Genomic DNA, 24,033 nt, shown 5'->3' with positions numbered 1-24,033 from the left:
CTGCGCGCTTCGCTTTCTTGTCAGCCGGGTCCTTAAAGGACGGGGATTCCTCTACTGGGATCATGGTTGCTTTATTGAACCAGGAAACAGGAGGGTTCACCACTGGTGGACTAGCCCACTTTTTTAAAAGTGACTCCTAAAAAGGGTAACATACAGCAACACATTTGGGGAGTACAAAGGGTAATTTTGGTTGTTCCCATTCCTTACAGGAAAACCTGTCAAAATAAGGCACATAAGGAAACAACTTTGGAGTAAGACGTGACTTGTGCGTACCAAACGACACAGCCACGTCCATGGCTACATCAGCCGCATCCTCAATTTTTAAAGCCCCATGCACTGCAGTGATAAGTGTGTCTACCAGCGCTATTTCATTCGCTGCTGTGACCATAGAGGAATCCTCCTCATCATCAGATGTATCAGGGGGTGTGATATTAAATCCCCTTGGACGGGCTGCGTCCACGGCGGCATCAGGCTCAGAATCAGATAAGATATCCTGAGCAGGGGAAGGCGGGGGACGTTTCCTCCTGGGCCTTTGCCCACACGCTACTTCCACCGTGGACACTAAGGACTGCAGGACTGCCGTCAGTGCAACCATGGGAAGCTGGGGAACCGAGGGACCTGCCATCTCCATAAGGAGGTCAGTGGGGGAGATGTGATTCTGAGGTTCCACTTGCAGTACAAAAACGATCTTTTGGCACCACTAAAGGATCCCTTCAAGGCTCAGGATATCTATTAGCAGAGAGAGAGATAACAGGGACCCTCAAAAACTCACCCTACCGACCGGTGGAGCGCCGAGAATTCAAACCCAGCATCATCATGGACACTATCCCTGTTCATATGTCCCCGGCACAGGAAGAGGAAACTAAGGAGGAAGAGGAGGAGCTTCAGCATCCCCACGAGGCTTCAAGTTGTCTCCAGCAGATTAAAAGAAAATGCCCCCCGTGCATCATCCGACTACACAAACATGGTCGTTAACCGGGGACCAGCCAGACTAAGGGAAAATGGCCCTGTGACATTATCTGGCTACACAAACATGTCCGCCAACCAGAGACCTGCTAGACTGAGGAAAAATGGCCACCATCAGCTACAAACACTAGGATCTTACCTGCACCCTCTGCAAGGGAATCCCCCTTAAGGTAGGACACACGTTAGGGGAGACTCTGCTGTGCACTCTGCACTGGGACCCCCCTGCACTATACCTAGGGGTCTCCTACACTGGGAGGAGGGAACCTGACCATCCCTGGAGGTTACCCACGTCCACCCCAAAGAAAACCACCAAAAGGGGGGGGGGTGTTTGTACTTACCTTCCATGGTGCAGGTAACGCTCAACACAGAACTCCTCGCCACCGAAGTTGGGGAGCTGTGGGCCAAGGGACTGCTGTGACTCAGACCCAAGCCCGGTCGTAGGCGACCGTGCGAGACATTTAACTTGCGGGCAAGCCTTTGTCCATGAGGCTGACCTAGCGCATAGCTGCGGTCTGCACACGCTCACTGGCTGATCTGAGGGGACTAGATTATCCAGCCCGTCACCCAGCCTGGCAGTTGATTGTAGATCTCCCGAGAGAAAACAAAAAAGATGTTAGGAAGAAGAAAATTGCTAAGACCAGAGATCCCAGCTGGGAGCCTAGGTCCTTACTCCTGACTAGACAGAATAAAACTGAATACCTAGAGCAGAGAGGGGGGTTATATACCTGCTGAGGTTTGATCGTCAGGTCGCCGACGGCGCGCTCCCCATCGACCCCGATCGCTAGCTCAACACCCAGACAGACCTAAAAAGGTATGTCCATCCCGTTGGGGGGTGTGGGCAGATGGAGGGGTGACAAGGGCCTGCAGAAGACCACCAAGAAAGGGGGCTGCCTGGGAAGGAGGGGGGCCCTAGGGTCCAACCATCCCACGGAGGGGCCCAAGTCCACCCCAAAACCCTCCAGGGGTAGATGGGGGACAGCTACTTACCACACCAGGAACAGGGTGGGCACCGCTCTGGACAGAATATGGCTCCATCGTAATGTGGGTGCTGTTGGCCAGGAGGAACGCTGCAACTCACGCCAAAAAATTTTTGTATGCCCCCTCGCAAGACGTTTAACTTGCAGGCCAGCTCCCATCCAGAGGGACTATGATGCAGCCGACCTAGCACACGCTCGTTGGCTCGACTGGGGGGAACCTCTGGATCTAGATTATCCAGTCTGTCGCCCAGTCTGACACTTGGTTGTAGATTCTCAAAAGGAACAAAATAATAAAGAGGAAAAATATGGATTTTTCTTACAGCTTACCTGTAAAATCAATTTCTTGGAATACATTGCAGGACACAGAGCCATATTCATTACCATATGGGTTATGTGCCACCTATAGGTGAATGGAAACTGGCAACCAATCAGACAGGAAGTCCCCCTATATAACCTCAGTTTTGTAGCAAGCAATAAACATCACATACAAGACAGGAGTACTCCAAGAAATTGATTTTACAGGTAAGCTGTAACAAAAATCCATATTTCTTTATCGTACTTCATGGGACACAGAGCCGTATTTATTACCATATGGGACATCCCATAGCAATGCACTTGAGGGGAGGGGGACACCATAAATATCGCCATCAGACCCCACAAGATCTACATAGCTGCCTACAGAACACTGTGGCCAAATGCAGACTCCTTCCGGGTCCTAACATCCACTTGATAGAATCTACTGAACGTATGCACTGACGACTAAGTCGCGGTCTTGCAAATCTGAGCCGTTGAAGCTTGATGGCGAACTGCCCAAGAGGCACCTACTCTTGTGAAGAAATGCAATGAACACTTGTGAATTAAGCAAAATGTATATTTTTCTATGTCTGTTTCTCTGTACATGTACATATCCTTTTTCTGAATTCCTTACTCAAAATGGCCGTTACTAGATACCCCCTCCATCGAAATGGAATTTTGTGAGGAAGATGGCGCTTTGGCACGGTGCCTTCAAGAGAAGATAACTTTCATAAACTCGAAGGGGACTACCTTATAATGGACATGACTAATCAGAAAGCTGCAAATAATCAGTATTATGCTAATATTATGCTTATGATGTACTAACATATAACACCGCCTACTAACTATTTAACTCGCTGTTCATTAGAAATAAACAGGAAGTATAATTTACCTGAACAACGTGTGTCAATGTGATCTCCTCGTGCATGCACTACAAGTACCAAATTAGACCCAGCATCGGAAATCTATTTTGAGCCTGATTAAGGTTCGCGAATCATTACACTCTTCTGGCAGAGTGTGCCTTTACCGTAAAAGGTGGAACCTTCCCTTTTAAACCATACGCCTGGATAATAACCTGGCAAATCCAAAGAGAAATTGTAGACTTAGATGCTGCCTGTCCTTTTCTGGGCCCTTCTGGCAGCACAAACAAAAGGTTGGTCTTTAGAATCTAAGCTGACCTTTTCATGTAAATCTTGAATGCACGTACTACATCAAGAGAATGTAATAACTTTTCCTCTGCTGTTTGAGGATTTGGAAAGAAGGAAGGCAGTATAATACCCTGATTCAAAAGAAAAGCGGACACCACCTTGGGCAAAAAAAACCTGGGTGTGGACGTAGAATTACCCTATCTTGATGTAAAGTCAAGAATGGCTCTTTACAAGAAAGAGCTGCTAGTTCTGATACTCTTCTGGCTGAAGTTATTGCAATCAAAAAGACCAATTTTCTGGTCAAAAGAACCAGGGGAGTATGCCCCATGGGCTCAAAAGGCTCTTTCTGTAAAACTGCCAGCACCAAATTTAGATCCCAAGGACACAATGGTGGCTTCACTGGTGGAAGCATACGTAATACCCCTTGAACGAATGTTTGAACCAAGGAATGTGAAGCGATCAGTCTCTGGAAAAAGACAGATAAAGCTGAAATTTGACCCTTAATAGTGGCTAATATCTACCCCTACTTGCAAGAAGGCTAGAATTGTCCTGACAATATATTTGTGGGGATGCCATTTCTTTGCCTCATACGAGGTAATGTAAGATTTCCAAAATCTGTAATAAATGCCTCTAGAGACTGGGTTTCTAGCATTTATCAGGGTAGAAACTGCAGGGCCAGATATACCCCCGCTCCTTCAAAATCAAGGCTACAATAGCCAAGCCGTCCAATTTAGAAACTGTAAAGCAGGGTGGAATATCGGACCTTGAGAGAGCAGGTTCGGATGCAGTGGAAGAACCGAAGGCCTTGATACTGCCAATTTTTTAATTTGTGCCAACCAAAACCTCCTCGGCCATGCTGGAGCTATCAGGATTACTGGTTTCCCCTCTAGCTGGATTCTGTGTAACAGACGCCGCAGCAGCAGAACCGGAGGAAAGGCCTAGATCAGGGAAAAAAACTCCTCCCAAGGAATCTACTCTGACTGCGAGTGGATCCCTGGTCTCCTTAACTTGTTGTTGAACCTGGATGCCAATAGATCGACATCTGGGACCCCCCAGCGTTGGCAGATCAATGAAAACATTTAGGGGTGTAGGGACCATTCTCCCGGAAACATCTGTTGACGACTTAGAAAGTTTGCCGGCCAGTTTTCTATTCCTAGAATGAAAATGGAAAGGCATGGAACTAATTTTTCTGTCCAGGATAGGATCATTTTCACCTCCTTCTAGGCTGACTGACTTTCGATGCCTCCCTGATGGTTGATATAAGCCACAGCTGTGGCATTTTTGGATTGTACCCTGACAGGGTAACCCCAAAGTCTGGGCGTCCAGTACTTTAAAGCCCGACAAACTGCTCAGATTTCCAAAACATTGATGGGAAGACTTTTCTACCCCAGACCACTTTCCCTAGACAGTGGCTTCCTCCAGAACTGCTTCCTAGCCCGAGAGACTGGAATCTTTAGTCACTACTTTCCAGGCTACTGGAAGAAAGGAATTCCCTTTCACCAAATTTCTGGTCATTAACCACCAAATTAGACTCTGACGTACTCTTATTACCAGAGACATGCACCAGTCTAGGGACTGGACTTTTCTGGTCCATGCTGACAGAATATTGTCCTGTAGAGGTCTGGCATGGAATTGAGCATAGGAAACTGCTCCGAATGAGGACACCATCCTCCCTAATAACCTCAAGCAAAGACGTACCGAAGGATACTTTTGCCTTCTTACGGATTGAACCAGATCCTTCAGGTTTGTGACCTTTCTTGTTTCTTGATGGCAAGAATATCTTTGCCTGCATTGTGTCCACAAGGAAACCCAGATATTCCAGACGCTGGACTGGCTGTAACAAAACAATAAGGGGATACCACCCTTCTCCTGCGCTTAGAATCCAAGCTCCCCGACCACACTCCCCACGGGACTCACAAATGGCGTCTCGGATGGCAAAGGTCTTGCTGCCCAAAAGGATTGGGGTAGTCCAACAGTACTAAAGGCAAAAAGAAACAAAAAAAGGGCGCACCGACCTAGCGCATTATCCTCAATAATAGGCTTTTTATTAAAGTAACATATAAAATGGCTACTCAAACACAGGTGGAAAATAGTCATATCAAGCTCAGTTGCTCCAGTATCAGGAATAGTCCATGTATTAGTCCATAATCCTGTTAAGATGACGGCTGACGTGTTTCGAGGCTCAGCCTGTTCCTCAGAGCCACTGTGTCATGACCTACTCATACGTTTAAATAGCAATGTATTGCTCAAACCTCCTCCCTCAAATCTTAGGAGCCCCTCCCTCTAGGGGTGTGGCAGTGGTACTACATCCCTCCCTCTTGTAGCACTATATAAATGAACTATTAAATGAACTTGATCTACAGAATGCAGCTACATTGTAGATGCATTCTGTAGATCAAGTTCATTTAATTGTATGTATAATTGTTTTACTTTGTTTTGATAATGTAACTGTGGTGCATTTACTACATGGGTTCTATGAACCAACCCTGTTGGGGGTTAAATGGCAGTGCTACAAGAGGGAGGGATGTAGTACCACTGCCACACCCCTAGAGGGAGGGGCTCCCGAAATTTGAGGAAGAGATTTGAGCAATACATTGCTATTTAAACGTATGAGTAGGTCATGACACAGTGGCTCGGAGGAAGAGGCTGAGCCTCGAAACGCGTCAGCATTCATCTTAAAAGGATTATGGACTAATACATGGACTATTCCTGATACTGGAGCAACTGAGCTTGATATGACTATTTTCCATCTGTGTTTATGAGTAGCCATTTTATATGTTACTTTAATAAAAAGCCTATTATTGAGGATAATGCGCTAGGTCGGTGCGCCCTTTTTTTGTTTCTATTTGCCTTTTGGACTAGCTGTAATGCTGACTTTGCCAAGTTCAGAATCCAGCTCTAAGAGCTGAACCGTCTGGAAAAGATTCCAGCTTTGAGCCGAAGCCGATCTATTAGTAATAGATATCCAATCACTGATATCTCTTGAGACCTTAGAGTGGCCAATACTGGAGCTATGATCTTGGTGAACACTCTTGGAGCCTTTGCCAACCTGAAGTGAAGGGCCAAAAACTGAAAATTAAGGTTTTCTAGTGCAAAGCTTAAAAACCTTTGATGGGCTTGAAAAATAGGCACGTAAAAGTATAAATGTTTAGAAACTGGTTTAGAGATTTGAGATCCAGAATAGGTCTCCTCTCAGTTTTGCTTGGGGGACTTAGAAGAGGTTTGAGTAAAAACCCCAGAATCTTTTGTCCCCTGGAACCTCTGTAATCACTCTTTGAGACCTTAAATGGTCCGTCCAGAGCCTGAAAAAGAGATCTTTTTAGACTATCTGCAGGTATGTTTGATTTTACAAACCGAAGATACGGGAACACGTGAAATTCCACCCGATTGAGTGGGGGCACCCCTTCACAAGGTAGGCTTAGAGGTAGACTTGGTAGATCTCTGGGCCCAGGGTTTCTTCCACCCTTGCCCTGAAGGCCTGGCTCTAGATCCAGAAGGCTGGGGCTGTCGCAACTGCCTAGGATTAGAAGCACTGGGAGTCTGAGTGCTGGGAATCTTAAAAGAAGGACGTTTGCTTTTCCTCTTAACAGGTAGCAACTCTTCCCCCCTGAAATCTTTTGGATATATTTATCCAGATCATCACCAAATAGGCATTCTCAATGAAAGGGAAAACCAGACAGAAACTTTTTACATGGTAGTTCCACAGACCAGATTTTTAGCCATGGGATTCTGTGCATATGCACTGAGAGCAAACCGTGACATTTGTTGTATGGAGTCTTTAAAGCGGAGTTCCGGGCACAGAAATGATTTTTTGCTGAACATACCCCAGGGACAGTCAGGGCTAGCACATTCCACAATGGCTAGCCTCTGATCTGTCCCGGTTCGCACTTACCTTTTAGAAGAAATACTTACTTAGAAAATTTCTTCCACAGCGTTTCCATCTCTGTTGTGGGCAGCTGAAGCCGGCGCGGCCCTCTTCTCTGTCTTCTTCCGCGTCTTCGTGTCCCAGAATGCACTGCACCGGCCCCTCTCGTCACTTCCGGTGCGGCGCCGCATTCCTAAACAGCTTCTGGGCATGCCCAGAAGCTGTTTAGCAGGGAAATGCGGCGTCGCCCGGAAATGACGAGCGGGGCCGGTGCCGTCGCATTGATTCCTGGGAGCTATGACGTTTAGCTCCCAGGAATCATCGCGAGGCAGGAAGTGACGGGGTGAGCCTCGGCGTTGGAGGAGGAAGCAGTCATAGGTGAGTATTTACGATCTTCAATAAAAAGGTGAGTAAACAAAAAAAATAAAAATAACTATCCAATTCCTTTTCAGGTGAGCTCTACCTAGCGGAGGGGCACAAAAAAAAAATCGTTTTTGTGCCCGGAACTCCGCTTTAAGAGCATCCACTGCAAAACAAAGTGCGAGGTAGATCTGTCAAATCTTCTACAGACTCTACTTGAGAAGGAACCATCCTGGAAACTAATATGGTCTTTAAAGACTGACAAACTCCTATAGCTGCTACTGCTGGTTGTATCGCAGACCTTGCAACAGCAAAGGAGGCCTTTAGCAAAGATTCCAACTTCTTATCAGCTGGATCTTTAAAACCTGGGCATTATTCATAGGACAAGTTAAACTTTTGTTAACAAAAGAAATGGCAGCATCCACAGAAGATATACTCCATTTTCGTGTTTTTTTCCTCCATAGGATCCAATAGTGAAAGCATTTTGGGAGGAACAGAAATCCTATCAGGATGATCCCATTTAGCATACATTACCTGCTCTAAGAGCAAATGTAAGGGAAAAACCTGAGGACTATGAGGAGGGTGCAATGAGCCTAGAGAAGAAAAAGACTTCAGACATCTCTAAGGGAGGTCATTTTTTATGCAAACATGACTATTTTAGTGAGAGACTGAATCAACAATCTCTGGGATTGAGAGGCCGAGTATGACTCCTCAGGTCCTGACTCCCCAGAAGTGGAAACCTCAGCTTGACCTTCTACAGGGTAATTTACAGCTACTTCTTCCACATCCTCAGCCCAATTCTGAACTGACTCAGGGAGTGGCTCAGGGGAGGGGGATCTATCACGTTTCCTCCCTCCTTGCGATGCTGCAATCATGCCAGCAATCTTACCCTCAAGGCCGGCCAACATTGATGCCAAATCATCCTTGGTGACGTATGCTGCGGCAGAAGCACTAGATGTGGCTACTATGCCTGACAACCATAATGGCTCATATAGGCTAGTCGCATCTGGCCCTTCAAGGGAGGTAACCACAGAGGAAGCACGACTAGGATCTTCAAGTCCTGTCGGCGGCACCACAGTGCCCCTTAAAGCTGTGCCCCCCCCCCACTCCTCTTTCGGGAGGACGTTGCTCTTAGACAAGACAAACTTGCGGTACTAACTTTAGTGTACTGAAAGCTTGTGCCAAGCTGTACAGCTTATCACACACAGCACTGATTATCCCAAAATAACAGAACCAGACCGTATCTGTAAACATGCACCCACAGTGACTCACGCAACCCAGCTGCTGCTGCTCTGTGTCCCCTCCAGCCTCTGACAGAGGCTTGCGCGCTGAAAACACTTCCATATGAAATTGCGCCGTTTGCGCTTGTACTGCGCATGCGCGGCATGCTACGCCAAACGCGTCATGACACGTCCCTCATGCATGCATATGCTTTGCCTAAATGGTGAATATTCGCGCGTGCAAACGATCCTTCACCACAGACACACCACTGAAGGGGTTGCATTGCCAGAGCTTTCGAAGGAGACAAATACATGGGCACTTTCGCGCCAAGGCTAAAATCTGTACGCCAAACAACATGGGGTGAGAGCAGATTAAGCAAAGTGCATTTTGTCACAGCTGATACACCTTACAGGAGATCAGCACAGGGTGAAAACAATATGTTTAAACAAACAATGTGTGCTTTAACATTGCTGATACACCTACTGTTTTGCACAGGTAGAGCAAAAAATGTTTAAACAAGGTGTGCTTTTATACAGCAAATACACCTATTGTCTCTTTATAGAGACCAACATGGCACACGGTATCTGTTATCTTTTAAAGGGAACAGTGCATACAAATATTTTTAAAGTGGACTTACCAATCCTGTCGCAGGATTCTGTCTTGTAACAAGAATCCAATCTTCACCCATCACGGTGAGTTTCTGTCACTTGCCGACCTTCAAGGACTGGAGTCCCCTTGTATTGAGGGGACACTCCCTTGGACCTGTAGAACACCCTGCCAAGAGCACCTTTGAGGTTGGTTTTACCAAGGATCCGGATCCCAGGGTCCAGTGCCTAAACATTACAGGCAAAAACTTGTATCTCCTTTCCCAAGGCTCAGGTACCAACCTTTTAGTCTTTGACTCTTTTGCATGGATCTGATTGCTATCCCCTTAGATTCAGAGATCTTTGATCAGGGATTGTAGCATAATCTTTCTTTCTTCTTCTTTAAAAAAACATAAAAAATGTGGAGAGTTTCTCCACCGCAACCATCGCCTTTAAGACACTGGCAAAAAAAACAGAGGAACTTCCTGTGTAGGAGGGGTTATATATGGAAACTTCCTTTCTGATTGGTTGCCAGTATCCATTCACCTATAGGTGGCATATAACCCATATGGTAATGACTATAGCTCTGTGTTCCATGATGTACGATAAAGAAAATTGCATTTAAAAAGAAAAATCGCCAGGACCAGAGATCCCAGCAAGGAACTAGGTCCTTACACCTAACTAGGCAGAAAAAACTGAGTACCTATAGCAGAGAGTGGGAGTATACCCCTGGGGCTGCACCACAGGCGTAGTCAAGTTCTTTCCTACCTAGTGTCCTACTCCTGTAGGGGGGCCGCATAACCCACGTAGTCAAGAAGAGGAGGAGCTGTGTCCATCAATGAATGAAAGATAAATATCTAATGGACATTTAAAGTGGTTGTAAACCCTTACATATACCGAGTGAAGTGACTGGCCTCAGATGATAAGGAGAGATGAAACATATCCTCCTACATACATTGTACCGGTTTATCTGCAGCCATTTCCTCTGTAGAAACTTCTACAAACATACAGATGAAAGCAGCAGTACAAAGCAGGGGATAGGGGTTCTAACACACACTGCAGAGTTAGAGCACGGAGCTGAATAACTGATAACTGAGTGGACACACCCCCCTCTGCACACTGACACAGAAAAGCATACAGAGCTGAGGCTATAGCTGGCTAAACATTATTCAATATTCCTATTTAATTTTCTTTAGATTTACCTTCAACTATGTAGTGCAAGCGCCTGCCTGATTGAATACAACTTGAAAGTGTTTAGGTTTTACCCCATATTATATGTTTTGGTAAATCTTAAGGAAAATTGTACAAGAAAATGATATAATGTATGGCCAGCCTATGAGTCACCTGCTGTGTCCTGAAGGGGGGATCAGGTGTTTCCCTGCAAATTGGTATGTGGGCTTAGAGTTCAATCAGTGACTGATGCAGAATGCAGAGAGAAGAAATACCAACCTCAGTGCTTTGGATTAAAGTGGATGTAAACCTAATTCATTAAATTTGACCTAGGCACATATTTGTATTGTTTTCTTATCTCTCCCTCTCCAAAGCCCTGAGTTCCCTATGTTTCTCCTGCTCCGTTCTTCTGTTATCAGCATGATAACTTCTGACAAGTTCTCCAACAACTGAGATAAAACCAGGCTGAAATTTGTGCCGGGGTGGGTGCTATAGATTAGCAGATAGCTGATCTATTCACAGCACATTCCTTCCTTCTTTTGCCTATGTGGAGTGGAGGTGTGTGGCCTTCCTCCAATCAGCTGTCTCACAGTGTCTGCCAAGACTACACTCCTAGTGCTGAACAGGAAGAGAAACGTTCTAACACAATGTGCACATTCTAAAGAATATAGCAAGCTGAAGACAGCAGATATATATGTAAAACATATGTAGAGCGATTTGTTTCATCTCAGTGTATCATCTGAGGCTGTTCACTTCACTGGGTTTATGTGAGGGTCAACATCCACTTTAGTGCTAGTACACACTACAGTGGGATGTGCTTTGTTCAATTTGCATGTCTGAAATTTACAACCACTTTAAGTTGGCCATAGATGCATCAGAATTTGATCCATATGTGGACAGAAGTTTTCTGAATCAGCTGGCTTAGATTTCCTGCTGTCAGCACACAAGTTCCCAGTGGGGAGAAGTCCTCTATCCAATTTGCTTGTGTAAATGGAGGAATCAAATCTATGGCCAGCTTCTTGGTAAATCACACATAAATGTTACTCTCCAGTCTAACTAGTGAAGTCATACAGTATATTGTAATGTTAAATATGTTATTATGGGTTGCAAACCAAGACTTACGTTTCTCCTGGACATACAGATATCCTTCCATTGTAAACGGGCTTGCACGTTTATGCTCAAGAGGGTTTTTTCTAATTTTCTTCATTAGTTCTTCAACCTCTGACCGTGTCCCTTCAAAGCGATTCCGTGTCTGTGCAACACAAAGAAAAGCATAGCTTATTTTCCTACAGTAAGGCTAGATCTTAGTTATGGGCATAATTAATAATTATTTAAAAGGGAAGTATTGGAATGGTTTTGTGTTTTTTTTTTTTTTTTAAATCCTATTTACCTAGGTGAATGTGCAGCATGGGTGCCCCACCGACTCTAAGATTGAGAACTGAGCCATCAAACACCACCTATCACTCGGTTCTCACAGCTCCCTGAGCAAAGAGCAGGTGACTGTGAGTGACTCCCTCTCCCTGTGCTCACTGGAGCAGTGGGCTGTGGAGAGGGAGAGACCAGCCGGCTCAGGCTCTCAGTGGCTCAGGTATGTGAGAGGATCCAGACCAAATGGTCACCGTCTTTCCCGAGCCAGGACCAGCTCTGTGACGTCAGCCGACAGCAGGCTTCAGTCTGTTGTCTGCTGAAAACAGGTCACAGGAGTGCAGAACAAACTGCACTGCTGTGATCCACAGGAGAAGTACAGCCAAACAAGCTTTAGCTGTACTTCTCCTTTAAGACAGCTATACACAGATTTACAAAAGTGTAAAATTTGTACATTCGGGCTTGTATGGAGAGCTTCAGGCTGTGAGAAGGCAGAACCCACCCAGAACCAAGTTCCTCAGGGAACAAAGGGCTGCTAATTAGACTCTGCACAGATAAACAGAGCAGGGAAATATGGTTGTCAAGCATAACATGGTGCCAACAATATTTAAAACTAGACCTGAAAATGATAACTTATCCATTAACCTAATCATGCTCTTAACTATAACACTCTAAAACGAAATACCTTTTTGAAATAAAAGTAGCCTACACTGAAATCCTATGGCTAAATCAAGATCTTATAGCACCTACAGTATATCTTAGACAATTTTTAGGGATCTTTTTATAAAAGATTGAAATCATTTAATTTTTTTTTTTTTTTGGTAGGAAATTGTGATTTTGGGCAATTTCTCCATTTCCCACAACTCTATCTACTGACACCACCCCAAGCCAAATGTGGTCTATCATTTGTAATCAAGGTGGTAGAATCCTTTCCTGGCTGTTTCCTGAAAAAGGACACATTCTGATTTAATGTACAGTACATCTGTCATACCAGTTCCGTACCTCTAGATGGCACTAGGCTGCCACACTTGCAGCTTTTTCAACAAGAAATTGTTCTGAGTAGCATTACCATATAAACAAGAAAGTACGATTGTGGATCGCGCATAAGAAAAAAATATTTTATTCATTATTTTTGTATATTTTCAAATTTTCCTAATTGCCAAGTAGCAGCAATATCTATTTTTCATGTCATGGCACTATCAATTTTTAACATTACGAAAAAACTCCAGGCAAACAGTTATTATGTAGCTGGAATCCATACACGAGAACTGTCTAACCAGTCAGAGCATTTACAACTCTGTTTAACCCTTCTTTATATCTAGTCATCCCTGCCCCACCAAGTCCAGGTCCTGGACCCATTTGCAGACCACAATATAGTTTGTCAATACAGCCTTGCTCAGGACCCATCTTAGCCTGTCACAGGGCATTAAAAGAACAGCAATACACCCATTTATTTTTTTGCATAAACGCTTACGATAGCACCACCGTCAGTATGAGAACAGCAGCACAGCACCGCCTATTTTTCTTTTTGCAAAGGTGTTTAGGATAGCATCGCCGTAAGTACGAGAACAGCAGCACGGCATACACGAGTACAGCCAATCATGTCAGTGACAGGCTGTATACAACACCTGGGCTGCCTGGGAAAATAAATACGCCAGCCATTACAATGAATGGGTATTATGCTGTGTATTAACATACGTTGCGTGAAAGTGGTTGTAAACCATCACATGTAGCAAGGGAAGTGACTAACATTGGGTGATACACATATAGCACTATCGCTGTAGGGCTTGCTGTGTGACTGACTTCTTAGGTATCCCTCTGATTACCTGCAGACTGTTGCTGGGGTTTTCTTTCGCTTATCTCCCCCCCCCCCCCCCTTACTCCCGTCTGATTGTTACTCAATTGGTATTTGGCTTTGGATTTATTGTGGAACTTGGATAGGAGAAGGGAATGGTGGGATACTCCAACTTGAACTATTCACAGTAGATAAGGACAACTCTAACTTGGCCTCACCGGGTTATTTGTGGAAGCCGACACATTGCTTTGACCATACTTCCACTTGTATGGAACAATTAAGTCTTCTTTCTTTCTCTAGCAGCAGACTTGATGCAACTATTTTATCTTCAGGACACTCTCTAGTATCCCCTTGACTGACACCCATCCCACTGACTCTTCTAGCATAAGGGGTGGCCCTCAAATGAAAGGCCCCATGATACAGATCTGTACTCGGTGTAGGCAGAATCCGATCCTTTCCAGTGTCTCCCTTCCAGTCAGTTCTGCAGGACATCTGGATTCAGCTCCTATCTGACTTTCAGGCCCTCAGGTTGACTACCCAAGACCACATGCAGCTTCTACAGAGGAGGGGCAGCTGCCCCCCCCCCCACCTCCGGGACCCCGCTCTTCAGTCAAAGAACCAGAGCACAAGTGCCCTTGGCACTTATACAGCATGCACTGAGGCACTTTCCTCTGCCAATCACCAGGGCTGTAACAATGCCTGTGCCCTCACTTGTCAGGTTTCCTCCCACTGTCCAATATGCCTCTCTGTTGGACCAGTGTGAAAAATTCAGACAAGCTGAGCTGCCATGAGCAGACCCTAACAAAAGATCCTGCTCCCTGGTAGGCAGAGAGCAATCTAAAATTACCTGGAAATCAATCTGGTAAGCAGAAAGACCCAAATACTATACTCTTCTACCACCTACCTAGGAGGGTGCTACACACAGATAAAACAAATCCTCCTACACAAGTTGTAGCTGTGTATCTGCAGCAGGAAGCCAGGATCTGAGGACTTCACAGAGCTGACAGCTCTGAGCCCTGATTGGAGGGAAGAGACACACTCCCACACGGTATGGAGAACAAGCACAGCTGTAAATAACAGTCACAGGCTGAAGCGCTCTCCATCACTTTTTCTAACTCTTGATGTTGGGAAAAGCTGATAGAACAGCTGATAAAAAAGGAACCAAACAGCAGAGAGAAATTACACCCTGTGCTTTAGAGAGAGGAAAGTACCCATTATATGAGCTTTACAACCAGGCCGTCTATTCATTTGAACACGGAATCTGTGAACGCGGGATCAGAGGCTGAGGCTGCGTGTGTGAGAAGGCAGCGTGTGTGAGGGAGTGAGAGTGAGAGCTGTGCAGCGAGTGCGGTAGTACAGTAACCCCCTCCCCCCCTTCTCAGAGTGAGTGGAAAAACCGGACCCCCGTGACAGAGAGAGAGCTCCCAAACCCCTTCCCCCCTCTCACACACCAAGGCAGAGAGAGAGCTCCCCCCCCCCCACTAGCTAGCTGGCTGACAAGACCAGGAACTGACAGAGGAGGGAGCAGAAGACTGACTGACTGAGGGAGGAAGGAGTGAGGCAACGCTGACAAGCACTGTAAGTATCGGCTTGCAGGTACACAGGGACACACACTTGGTAAGTTAAGACTGTGGTGTAAGTAAAGACTGTCAGTGACAGTCTTTTTTGTTCAAAGACTGTGATTTGATTGTGACTTAAGACTGTGACTGAGGGTGTAGGGTAGTACTTGAGAGCCAGTGAGTATTGTGTAGCTAAGTATCAGTGGGTGCTGTGCGACTGCCTGTGCTGTGCGACTGTCTGTGCGACTGACGTGCTCTGCGACTGTCGGTGCGACTGACGTGCTCTGCGACTGACGTGCCCTGCGACTGACTGTGTGACTGACGTGCCCTGCGACTTACATGCCCTGCGACTGACGTGCCCTGCGACTGAAGTGCTCTGCGACTGACCGTGAGTGTCAGTAAGTATTGGTGAGTAAACAGAGTACCAGAGGGTGAGAAAGCAGAGTTAGGAAGCTAGGAAACAGCCACACAGGACAGATTTAAATTACTGAATCCCCATTAGATTAGATTAGTAGGTACAATGCCCGGCGGGTGTGGAGATGCGACTCGGTGTACATCTTGTGGTATGTATACGTTCCTCAATCACGCGATCGAGGGCGAATACAAATGCACAAAGTGTAAGCACGTTGTTTCCCTGGAAGCTCAGGTCCTGAATCTAGGGAAGCAGCTGGCAACACTGAGACGTATGTCCATACTGAAGGAGAGCTGGGATTGTACCCGAAAGGTGCAGGCTGGGGCCTGCACAGAGGTGGGCGGATTGACGGAGGCCGATCCTGGGCTGGAGCACCCCAATAAATTTGCCCCGTTGCGTGATGTTGGGGAAACCAGTCAGGGACCAGCATTGCTGGAGCAGAGCGACGCCCCTAGCTGCCAGGGGAAGAGCTCCTCCAGTGAGCCCGGGAAAAAGGGAAAGGAAAGACAGGTGCTGGTGGTAGGGGACTCAATTATTAGAAGGACAGACTGTGCAATCTGCCACAAAGACCGTGAGCGCCGTACAGTCTGTTGTTTACCGGGCGCTCAGGTTCGGCACATCGCGGAACGTGTGGACAGATTACTGGGTGGGGCTGGGGAAGACCCAGCAGTCATGGTACACATGGGTACCAATGACATAGGCAGAGGAAGATGGAGAGTCCTAAACGATTTCAGGGACTTAGGCGCTAAGTTGAGGACTAGGACCTCCAAGGTAGTATTTTCAGAAATACTACCTGTACCTCGAGCCACACCAGAGAGGCAGCGGGAGATTAGGGAAGTTAACAAGAGCTGGTGTAGTAAGGAGGGTTTTGGGTTCCTGGAGAACTGGGCCGACTTCTCAGTCGGCCACCAGCTCTATGGTAGGGACGGATTGCACCTAAATGGGGAAGGTGCAGCCGTACTGGGTGAGAAGAGGGCCGAAAAGTTAGAGGGGCTTTTAAACTAGGTGATGGGGGGGAGGGAACAGATGTAGAATTAGCCAGTGGAAAGCAAGATTCAGAGGGCACAAATGGGGACATTAGTGATAGGGTGTTCAGAGCTCCTAAACCCAGGGTGGGTATGGGGAAAAATCAAAAGAGCAGCCTAAAAACAACATCGAACGAGGATATAGGCAACCGGTCAAAATTACGAGGGTTGTATACCAATGCCAGAAGCCTGGCCAACAAGATGGGAGAGCTGGAGCTACTGATGTTTGAGGAGGACTTAGATTTTGTGGGGATAACTGAGACTTGGTTCGACAGCTCTCATGATTGGATGGCGACCATTCAGGGGTATTCCCTTTATCGCAGGGATAGAGAAGGTAAAAAAGGGGGAGGGGTATGTCTGTACATTAACAACAGTGTACAGGTAAATAGGAGGGATGATATTAATAATGGAGCTATGGACGAGGCAGAATCCCTATGGGTTGAACTTAAAAGGGAAGGCACTATGGGGAAGGTAATATTGGGCGTATGCTATAGGCCCCCCAACCAGAGGGAGGAAGGGGAGGCGGACCTCCTTTTACAGATAGGATTGGCAGCAAGGATGGGAAATGTCATTATAATGGGGGACTTTAACCGCTTGCCGACCGCCGCAAGTAGATTTACTGCGGCGGTCAGCCCCTGCCAGGCAGAGTGACGTTAATTGTCAGTCAAGGGTCCGATCTGTCCGCTGCAATGTCGCAGTACCGCAAAAAAAATCGCAGATCGCCGCCATTACGCGTTAAAAAAAAAAACAACAAAAATCTTTCCCTTTGTTAGTAAACGCGATAACTTTTGCGCAAACCAATAAAAATACGCTTTTTGCGATTTTTTTTTACCAAACATAGGTAGGATAAAACAAATTGGCCGAAAATGTTAAAAAATTTAGATTTTTACATTTTTTTGGGGGGGAATTTCATATAAAAAAAATGTGAAAAAAATCGGATTTTTGTAAGATCTTACCGTAAAATCCTTTTCTCTTAGCTCATTGACAGACGTAGTCTTCTTGATTCACATCAATTGGGTTATGTTGTCTCCGCAGGAGTAGGACTAGGCAGAAAGAAAAAACGTTCTGGCTCCACCCTAGGGGCAGTCCCAGAGGGTATATCCTCCCTCTCTCTGCTACAAGGAATCAGTTCTGTTATAAAGCAGCAACAGAGAATTTAACCCAACCCAACTCAATGATAGAGGGGCGGGTACTACGTCTGTCAATGAGCTAGGAGAAAAGGATTTTATGGTAAGATCTTACAAAAATCCAATTTTCTCTGTCGCTCATTGACAGACGTAGTCCTCTTTGATTCACATCAATTGGGACATCCAGAAGCAGTGCCACAAATGAGGGGTGGGATTGACCGAAATCAAAATCCAATCTAGAAGGCCCAACCGGTGCCAACTAGAAGTTTTAAAGGCTCATTATAAGCAAAGAATGACTCAAATAAAAATTCCAACGGAAAAAAACCCTCGAGGTAGACCACTGGTCTCCTCACATGGCGGCCTGCAAAACCTTGCGGCCAAACGAGGCATCAGACGATGCCATTACATCAACTTTATAATGTTTTGTAAAGGTATGCACCGACGACCAGGTAGCCGCCTTGCACACCTGGACCACTGACGCCTGATGTCGAAAGGCCCATGACGCACTAAGTGCCCGAGTGGAGTGCGCCTTAACAGGGAACGGGTGCTCCCGACCCTTAATAGAATAAGCCTGTACCACCGTCTGTCTGATCCATTTGGAAATAGTCGCGGCAGATGCAGGCAACCCCTTTTTGGGTCCATCCGGGATCACAAAAAGTGAATCCGTCTTGCGAAACGAGTCTGTCGTTTTCAAGTATACCCTGATCGCCTGGACCACATCCAAGGAGTGTAAAGCAAACTCCCGAGGATGACTGGGCTTAGGACACAGGGAAGGTAATACAATTTCTTCATTCAGATGAAATTCTGAAACCACTTTTGGTAGGAAGGATGGATTCGGACGAAGAACCACCTTATCTCTATGAACCACCAGATATGGGGAACGACAAGATAATGCGGCCAGTTCTGACACCCTGCGTGCAGAAGTGATAGCCACCAAGAAGGCCACCTTCTGGGACAACGTAGGTAGAGGAATCTCCCTAATATCTTCAAAGGGAGGTTTCTGAAGAACCGACAATACTAAATTAAGATCCCAGGGTGGTAACGGCGCGCGCACTGGCGGAGCCAGATGTCGCACCCCCTGGATGAAATTCCGCACCAAGGAATGAGTAGCCAAAGGCTTCTGAAAGAAGATAGCTAATGCTGAGACCTGACCCTTGATAGTGCTAAAAGCCAGTTTCTGCTCAACCCCTTGTTGCAGAAAAGCTAATATTCGACTAACCGAATAAGATCGTGGGTGGAACCCCAGGGGTTCACACCATGCAATGTAGGACTTCCAGGTGCGATGATAAATCTTTCTGGAAGTCGCTTTCCTTGCTTTAACTAGAGTAGGAATAACTGAAGCTGACAATCCCTTGTCCTTCAGCACCTGGGTCTCAATAGCCAGGCCGTTAAAGCCAGCGATCGTACAGCAAGATGGAAGATCGGTCCCTGAGACAGTAGATCCTCCCTGAGAGGAAGTCTCCACGGGACGTCCGCCACCAGTCTGACCAAGTCGGCGTACCAAGCTCAGCAAGGCCAGTCCGGAGCTACCAGGATTACTGGAATTCCTTCCTCCTCTATCCTGCGAAGAAGTCTTGGCAGTAACCCGAGAGGAGGGAAGGCATACATTAGCTGGCCACGGGGCGACCAGTGCGTCTGCTGTCTCTGCTAGAGGATCGCGGGAGCGAGCCACCAATCTCTGTACTTTCCTGTTGAATCGTGATGCCAACAGATCCACATCCGGGGTGCCCCAACGTAGGCACAACTGGTGGAAAACTTCTGGATGGAGGGACCATTCCCCCTGATCCAGAGTCTGACGGCTGAGATAATCTGCCTGCCAATTCTCCACCCCCGGAATGAACAAACCGTTCCGCCCAGCGAAGAATGCAAGCCACTTCCTTGGCCGCCCGGACACTCTTGGTGCCCCCCTGGTGATTGACATAAGCCACAGCCGTGGCCTTGTCCGACTGGACCTGAACCGGGCTGCCCTGGAGCTGCTCGGTCCAGTGAATCAGACAAAGTCTGATCGCTCTCAGTTCCAATACATTTATCGGTAACCTGGATTCTTCCGGGGACCAAAGTCCCTGAACGGATAACTGACCGAGAATTCCTCCCCATCCGGATAGGCTGGCATCCGTGGTCACTATCGTCCAATATATTGGCAGAAATGACTTTCCCTGGCTGAGCATCGGAGACCGAAGCCACCAGACCAGAGACTCTCTGGTCTGTTTGCTCAGTCGGATCAGATAGTCCAGGGATTCCGGATTCCGATTCCATCTGAGGAGAATCTCTTGCTGAAGAATTTGGGTATGGGACTGGGCAAATGGGACTGCTTCGAAGGAAGCCACCATCAACCCCAGAACCCTCATGCAAGTCCGAAGGGAAGACCAGCTGTTGGATAGTAACAACTGGACTGCTGATTGAATCTTCCGGAGTTTCCCTACCGGAAGGAAAACTCTTGTCCTGACTGTGTCTAGAATTAGACCCAGATATTCGAGCCTCTGGGTGGGAACCAGAAATGACTTTTGCTGGTTCACCAGCCACCCGAATTCCTGTAAAGAAATTATAGTAATTTCTATGTTTTGTAGCAGGGTCTGAGGAGACTCTGCATGAAGCAGGAGATCGTCTAGGTAACCTAGAATCGATATGCCTCTTTGGCGCAGTAGTGCCAACATTGGGGCCAACACCTTCGTGAAGACCCGAGGAGCCGTGGCGAGACCGAAAGGTAATGCCGCAAACTGATAGTGGTTCTCTTCTACGGAAAAACGTAGAAACCGCTGATGTCCTGCGAAAATGGGAATGTGAAGATAGGCGTCCTTGATGTCTATGGACGCTAGGACATCCCCTGGATGCAGGAAGGCTGCTACTGTGCGAATGGATTCCATCTTGAATTTTCTTATATTGAGAAAGGAATGGAGTGCCCTTAAGTCCAGAATTGGACGCACTTTGCCCTCTTTCCTGGGTATTGTAAATAGGTTTGAATAAAACCCCTGAAAGCGTTCTGTCCAAGGAACGTGGACTACCACTCCTTGTTGTAGTAAATCCGTGACTGCTCTCCGCAGATCTTCTAAACGATCCGGGGATAGTCGGATATTGGAAGGGAAGAATCGCGCCGGTGGGAGAGATCGAAACTCGATCTTGTACCCTGACCTTATGATTTCGCAAACCCACTTGTCCGGGATTCTGGAAAGCCATGGATCCGGGAACCGGCGAAGACGTCCCCCCACCCCAGTTATGGGTGGGGGCGCACCTTCAGGCTTTGGTAGACTTATCTTCAGGTCTGGAGGGGGCGGGCCTTTGCTTGCCCGACCAACGACCCCTGAAGCCTCCTGAAGGAGATTTGGAGGACTTAATTTTTTCACCCGCGGGGCAAAAAAATTTTTTGTGAGCAGAGAAAGAAGGCCCTCGTCTTTGACGAGGTCCTTTACCCTTAACATTTTGCGGTAAAAAGGTGCTCTTTCCTCCCGTGAGATCCTTAATGATCTCATCTAAGTTGGCTCCAAATTAACGCTCTCCTAAAAAGGGGATATTAGCCAATGCTTTTTTGGAACCTTGGTCAGCTAACCAACCTTTTAGCCACAGTGTACGCCTGAGAACCACTGCTGAAACTGATGCTCGCGCCAATAATGGAGTGGCGTCTAACGCCGCATCACACACAAACTGTAACCCCTGTATCATCTATTCCAACAAATCTGATACCGCCTGAGGGACCTCTTCTAAGTCCCGGCGTAACCACTTGGTCCATTCAGTTACAGTCTGCGAAACCAGCCCAATAGCAATTATTGGTCTGAAAGCTGATCCAATCAAGGAAAACATGGTGCGAGACATAGCTTCTATCTTGCGATCCACCAGATCTTTAAAAGACGGATCGTCTTCTAAAGGAATAACCGTGGCTTTATTCAATCTAGCAATTGGTGAATCCACCACAGGTGGTTCTGTCCATTTCTTAATGAGGGTTTCCTCAAACGGATAACGCCTGTTAATGCGTTTAGAAATAGCAGAAGTGCGTTTTGGCAGACTCCATTCTTCTTTGATTGGATTGCCAAAACATTTGGGCAATGGAAAAACCTTCGCCACTTTGATGCGTTTTTTAGTCCCAAAGGGGATTTCAGTTTCAGCTATTTCCGACGGAGTACCCTGTAATCTTAAGGTTTCTTGAACAGATACAATGAGTGCGTTTACCAACGCTTCCTCTCGGGCTATGGCTGATGCCGAAACATCCTCCTCACTGTCTGAAGAGACAGTACCCGAGACACCAATCCCAGATGAGGTACCTGCAACTGCAGAAATAGGCTCAGATTCTGAATCCGAAGTTTCAGATAATATGGGGTTAGGCGGGGGTCGCTTTCTTGCGCCCTGTCCCTGACAAGCCACTTCCACCCGGGACACAAAAGTTTCCATAATAGCTGACAATGATTCAATCGTCAGTGGGGTGCTGGAGGATCCTGCAGACACCTCGAGGGGATCCGGTGGAGATACATGAGTGGCTGGGTCCATGTTAACTCAGGGCACCTCTGCCAGAAAAAACAATTTTTTTTTTTTTTTTTTTTAATGTGTATCCCCCTAGCGCAATAGCGCCCCTCAGAGTACCTGCTTCTTGATCCCCACAGAGAGAGAGAGGGACCCTCAAGGCTCACCACCCGATGCAGAGAAGTTTCCTACCAACTGCAGTCAGCGTTTGTCTCTTACAGACTGGAAAGAGCTGTGTTCGTTTTCCCGGGTAGAAGGAAGTGGCTCCGCCCCCTGTGTACGCCTTCCGGCGTTCCCAGCTCTCCTCGAGGTTAGCTGGGCTCTTCAAACATGGCCGCCCCCATACAGGAGACAATAGACTCCAAAAAAATGGCGGCCGACGTGACCTGCGGACATACATGTACCTGGTCTACAGCAAAATGGCGGCGGATTGCCGAAGTCTCGTTTTCCCAGCACATCCACCTGTATATCATGCTGATGGCGGTTTATCGATCTGCAGGAGGTCCACTACAATTAAGGTGGGATTATACCTCCTATGTCTGCTGCAATACTGCAGTCTGCTGGGTAGAGTGTTAGCTCCCAAACCAAGTCCGCTTGCCCATTGTATTTACAAGGGGGATCTTTAGTGTCAGATAGATACTGACCATGTATGGAGGGGCCCATATTCCATACTGCCTCATAACGAGGAAAAAAGGAAACATTTACTCACCATACCGAACCGACAGGCACCCTCTCTTCACAATACCCTCTACACCGGGGTGGGGGGTTGTTGACCACTCCGGACGCCTCGACTCTCTGGTTCCTGGCGTCCAAGCGAGACTTAACTCGCAAGGTCAGTTCCTCCAATGGGACTCCGTCGCGGCCGACCCAGCGCGGAGCTCTGGTCTGCACGCGCTTGTAGGCAGAAACCGGGGTGACCACTGGATCTCAACATCCAGCCCGTCGCCCGGCCCCGCATACTTACTTGAATGTGTCGCGGCCGACCAAGCGCGATGCAATGGTCTGCGCGCGCTCGTAGGCCGGCTGGGGTGACCACTAGTGTCGCCCAGATCCGGCATAATTGCTTGAAGATCTCACAGGAAAAAACACTGGAGAAAACTACCTAAAAAAATATATTTTTTCTAAAAAAAAAAATCTTGCCAGGACCAAAAGATCCCAGCAAGGAACTTAGGTCCTTACTCCTGACTAGACAGAAAAAAACTGATTCCTTGTAGCAGAGAGAGGGAGGATATACCCTCTGGGACTGCCCCTAGGGTGGAGCCAGAACGTTTTTTCTTTCTGCCTAGTCCTACTCCTGCGGAGACAACATAACCCAATTGATGTGAATCAAGAAGACTACGTCTGTCAATGAGCGACAGAGAAATAGTTATTTTTGCAAAATTTACGCTCTTTTTTTGTTTATAGCGCAAAAAGTAAAAATCGCACAGGTGATCAAATACCACCAAAAGAAAGCTCTGTTTGTGGGAAAAAAAGGACGTCAAATTCGTTTAGGTACAGTGTCGCACGACCGCGCAATTGTCCGTTAAAATCACGCAGTGCCGAATCGCAAAATACCCCCTGGTCTTTTAGCAGGAAAATCCTCCGGGGCTTAAGTGGTTAATTATCCAGATATAGACTGGGCAGAAGGAACCGCGCACTCAGCCAAGGCTCGGCAGTTCCTAAATTTTCTGCAGGATAATTTTACAGGTCAGATGGTGAACGCACCGAAAAGAAACA

General features: G+C 46.9%; 1 protein-coding gene across 2 annotated transcripts in view; it reads right to left on the bottom strand.

The window, feature by feature from the left end:
* ARHGAP10 (Rho GTPase activating protein 10) overlaps positions 1-24,033 on the bottom strand; it is a 704,315-nt gene that overhangs the window by 385,226 nt on the left and 295,056 nt on the right. For both annotated transcript variants that reach the window (XM_082261305.1, XM_082261306.1), the window contains one exon: positions 11,708-11,837. In XM_082261305.1, the coding sequence (XP_082117431.1) occupies positions 11,708-11,837 (130 nt within the window). The remainder of the gene's footprint in view (positions 1-11,707; positions 11,838-24,033) is intronic.

This window comes from Pelophylax lessonae (assembly GCF_965119305.1).
Source record: "Pelophylax lessonae genome assembly, chromosome: 1".
In the NCBI taxonomy this organism is placed as follows: domain Eukaryota; kingdom Metazoa; phylum Chordata; class Amphibia; order Anura; family Ranidae; genus Pelophylax; species Pelophylax lessonae.
Note: the sequence above shows the minus strand (reverse complement) of the source record. Positions and strands in the feature narration are given on the sequence as shown.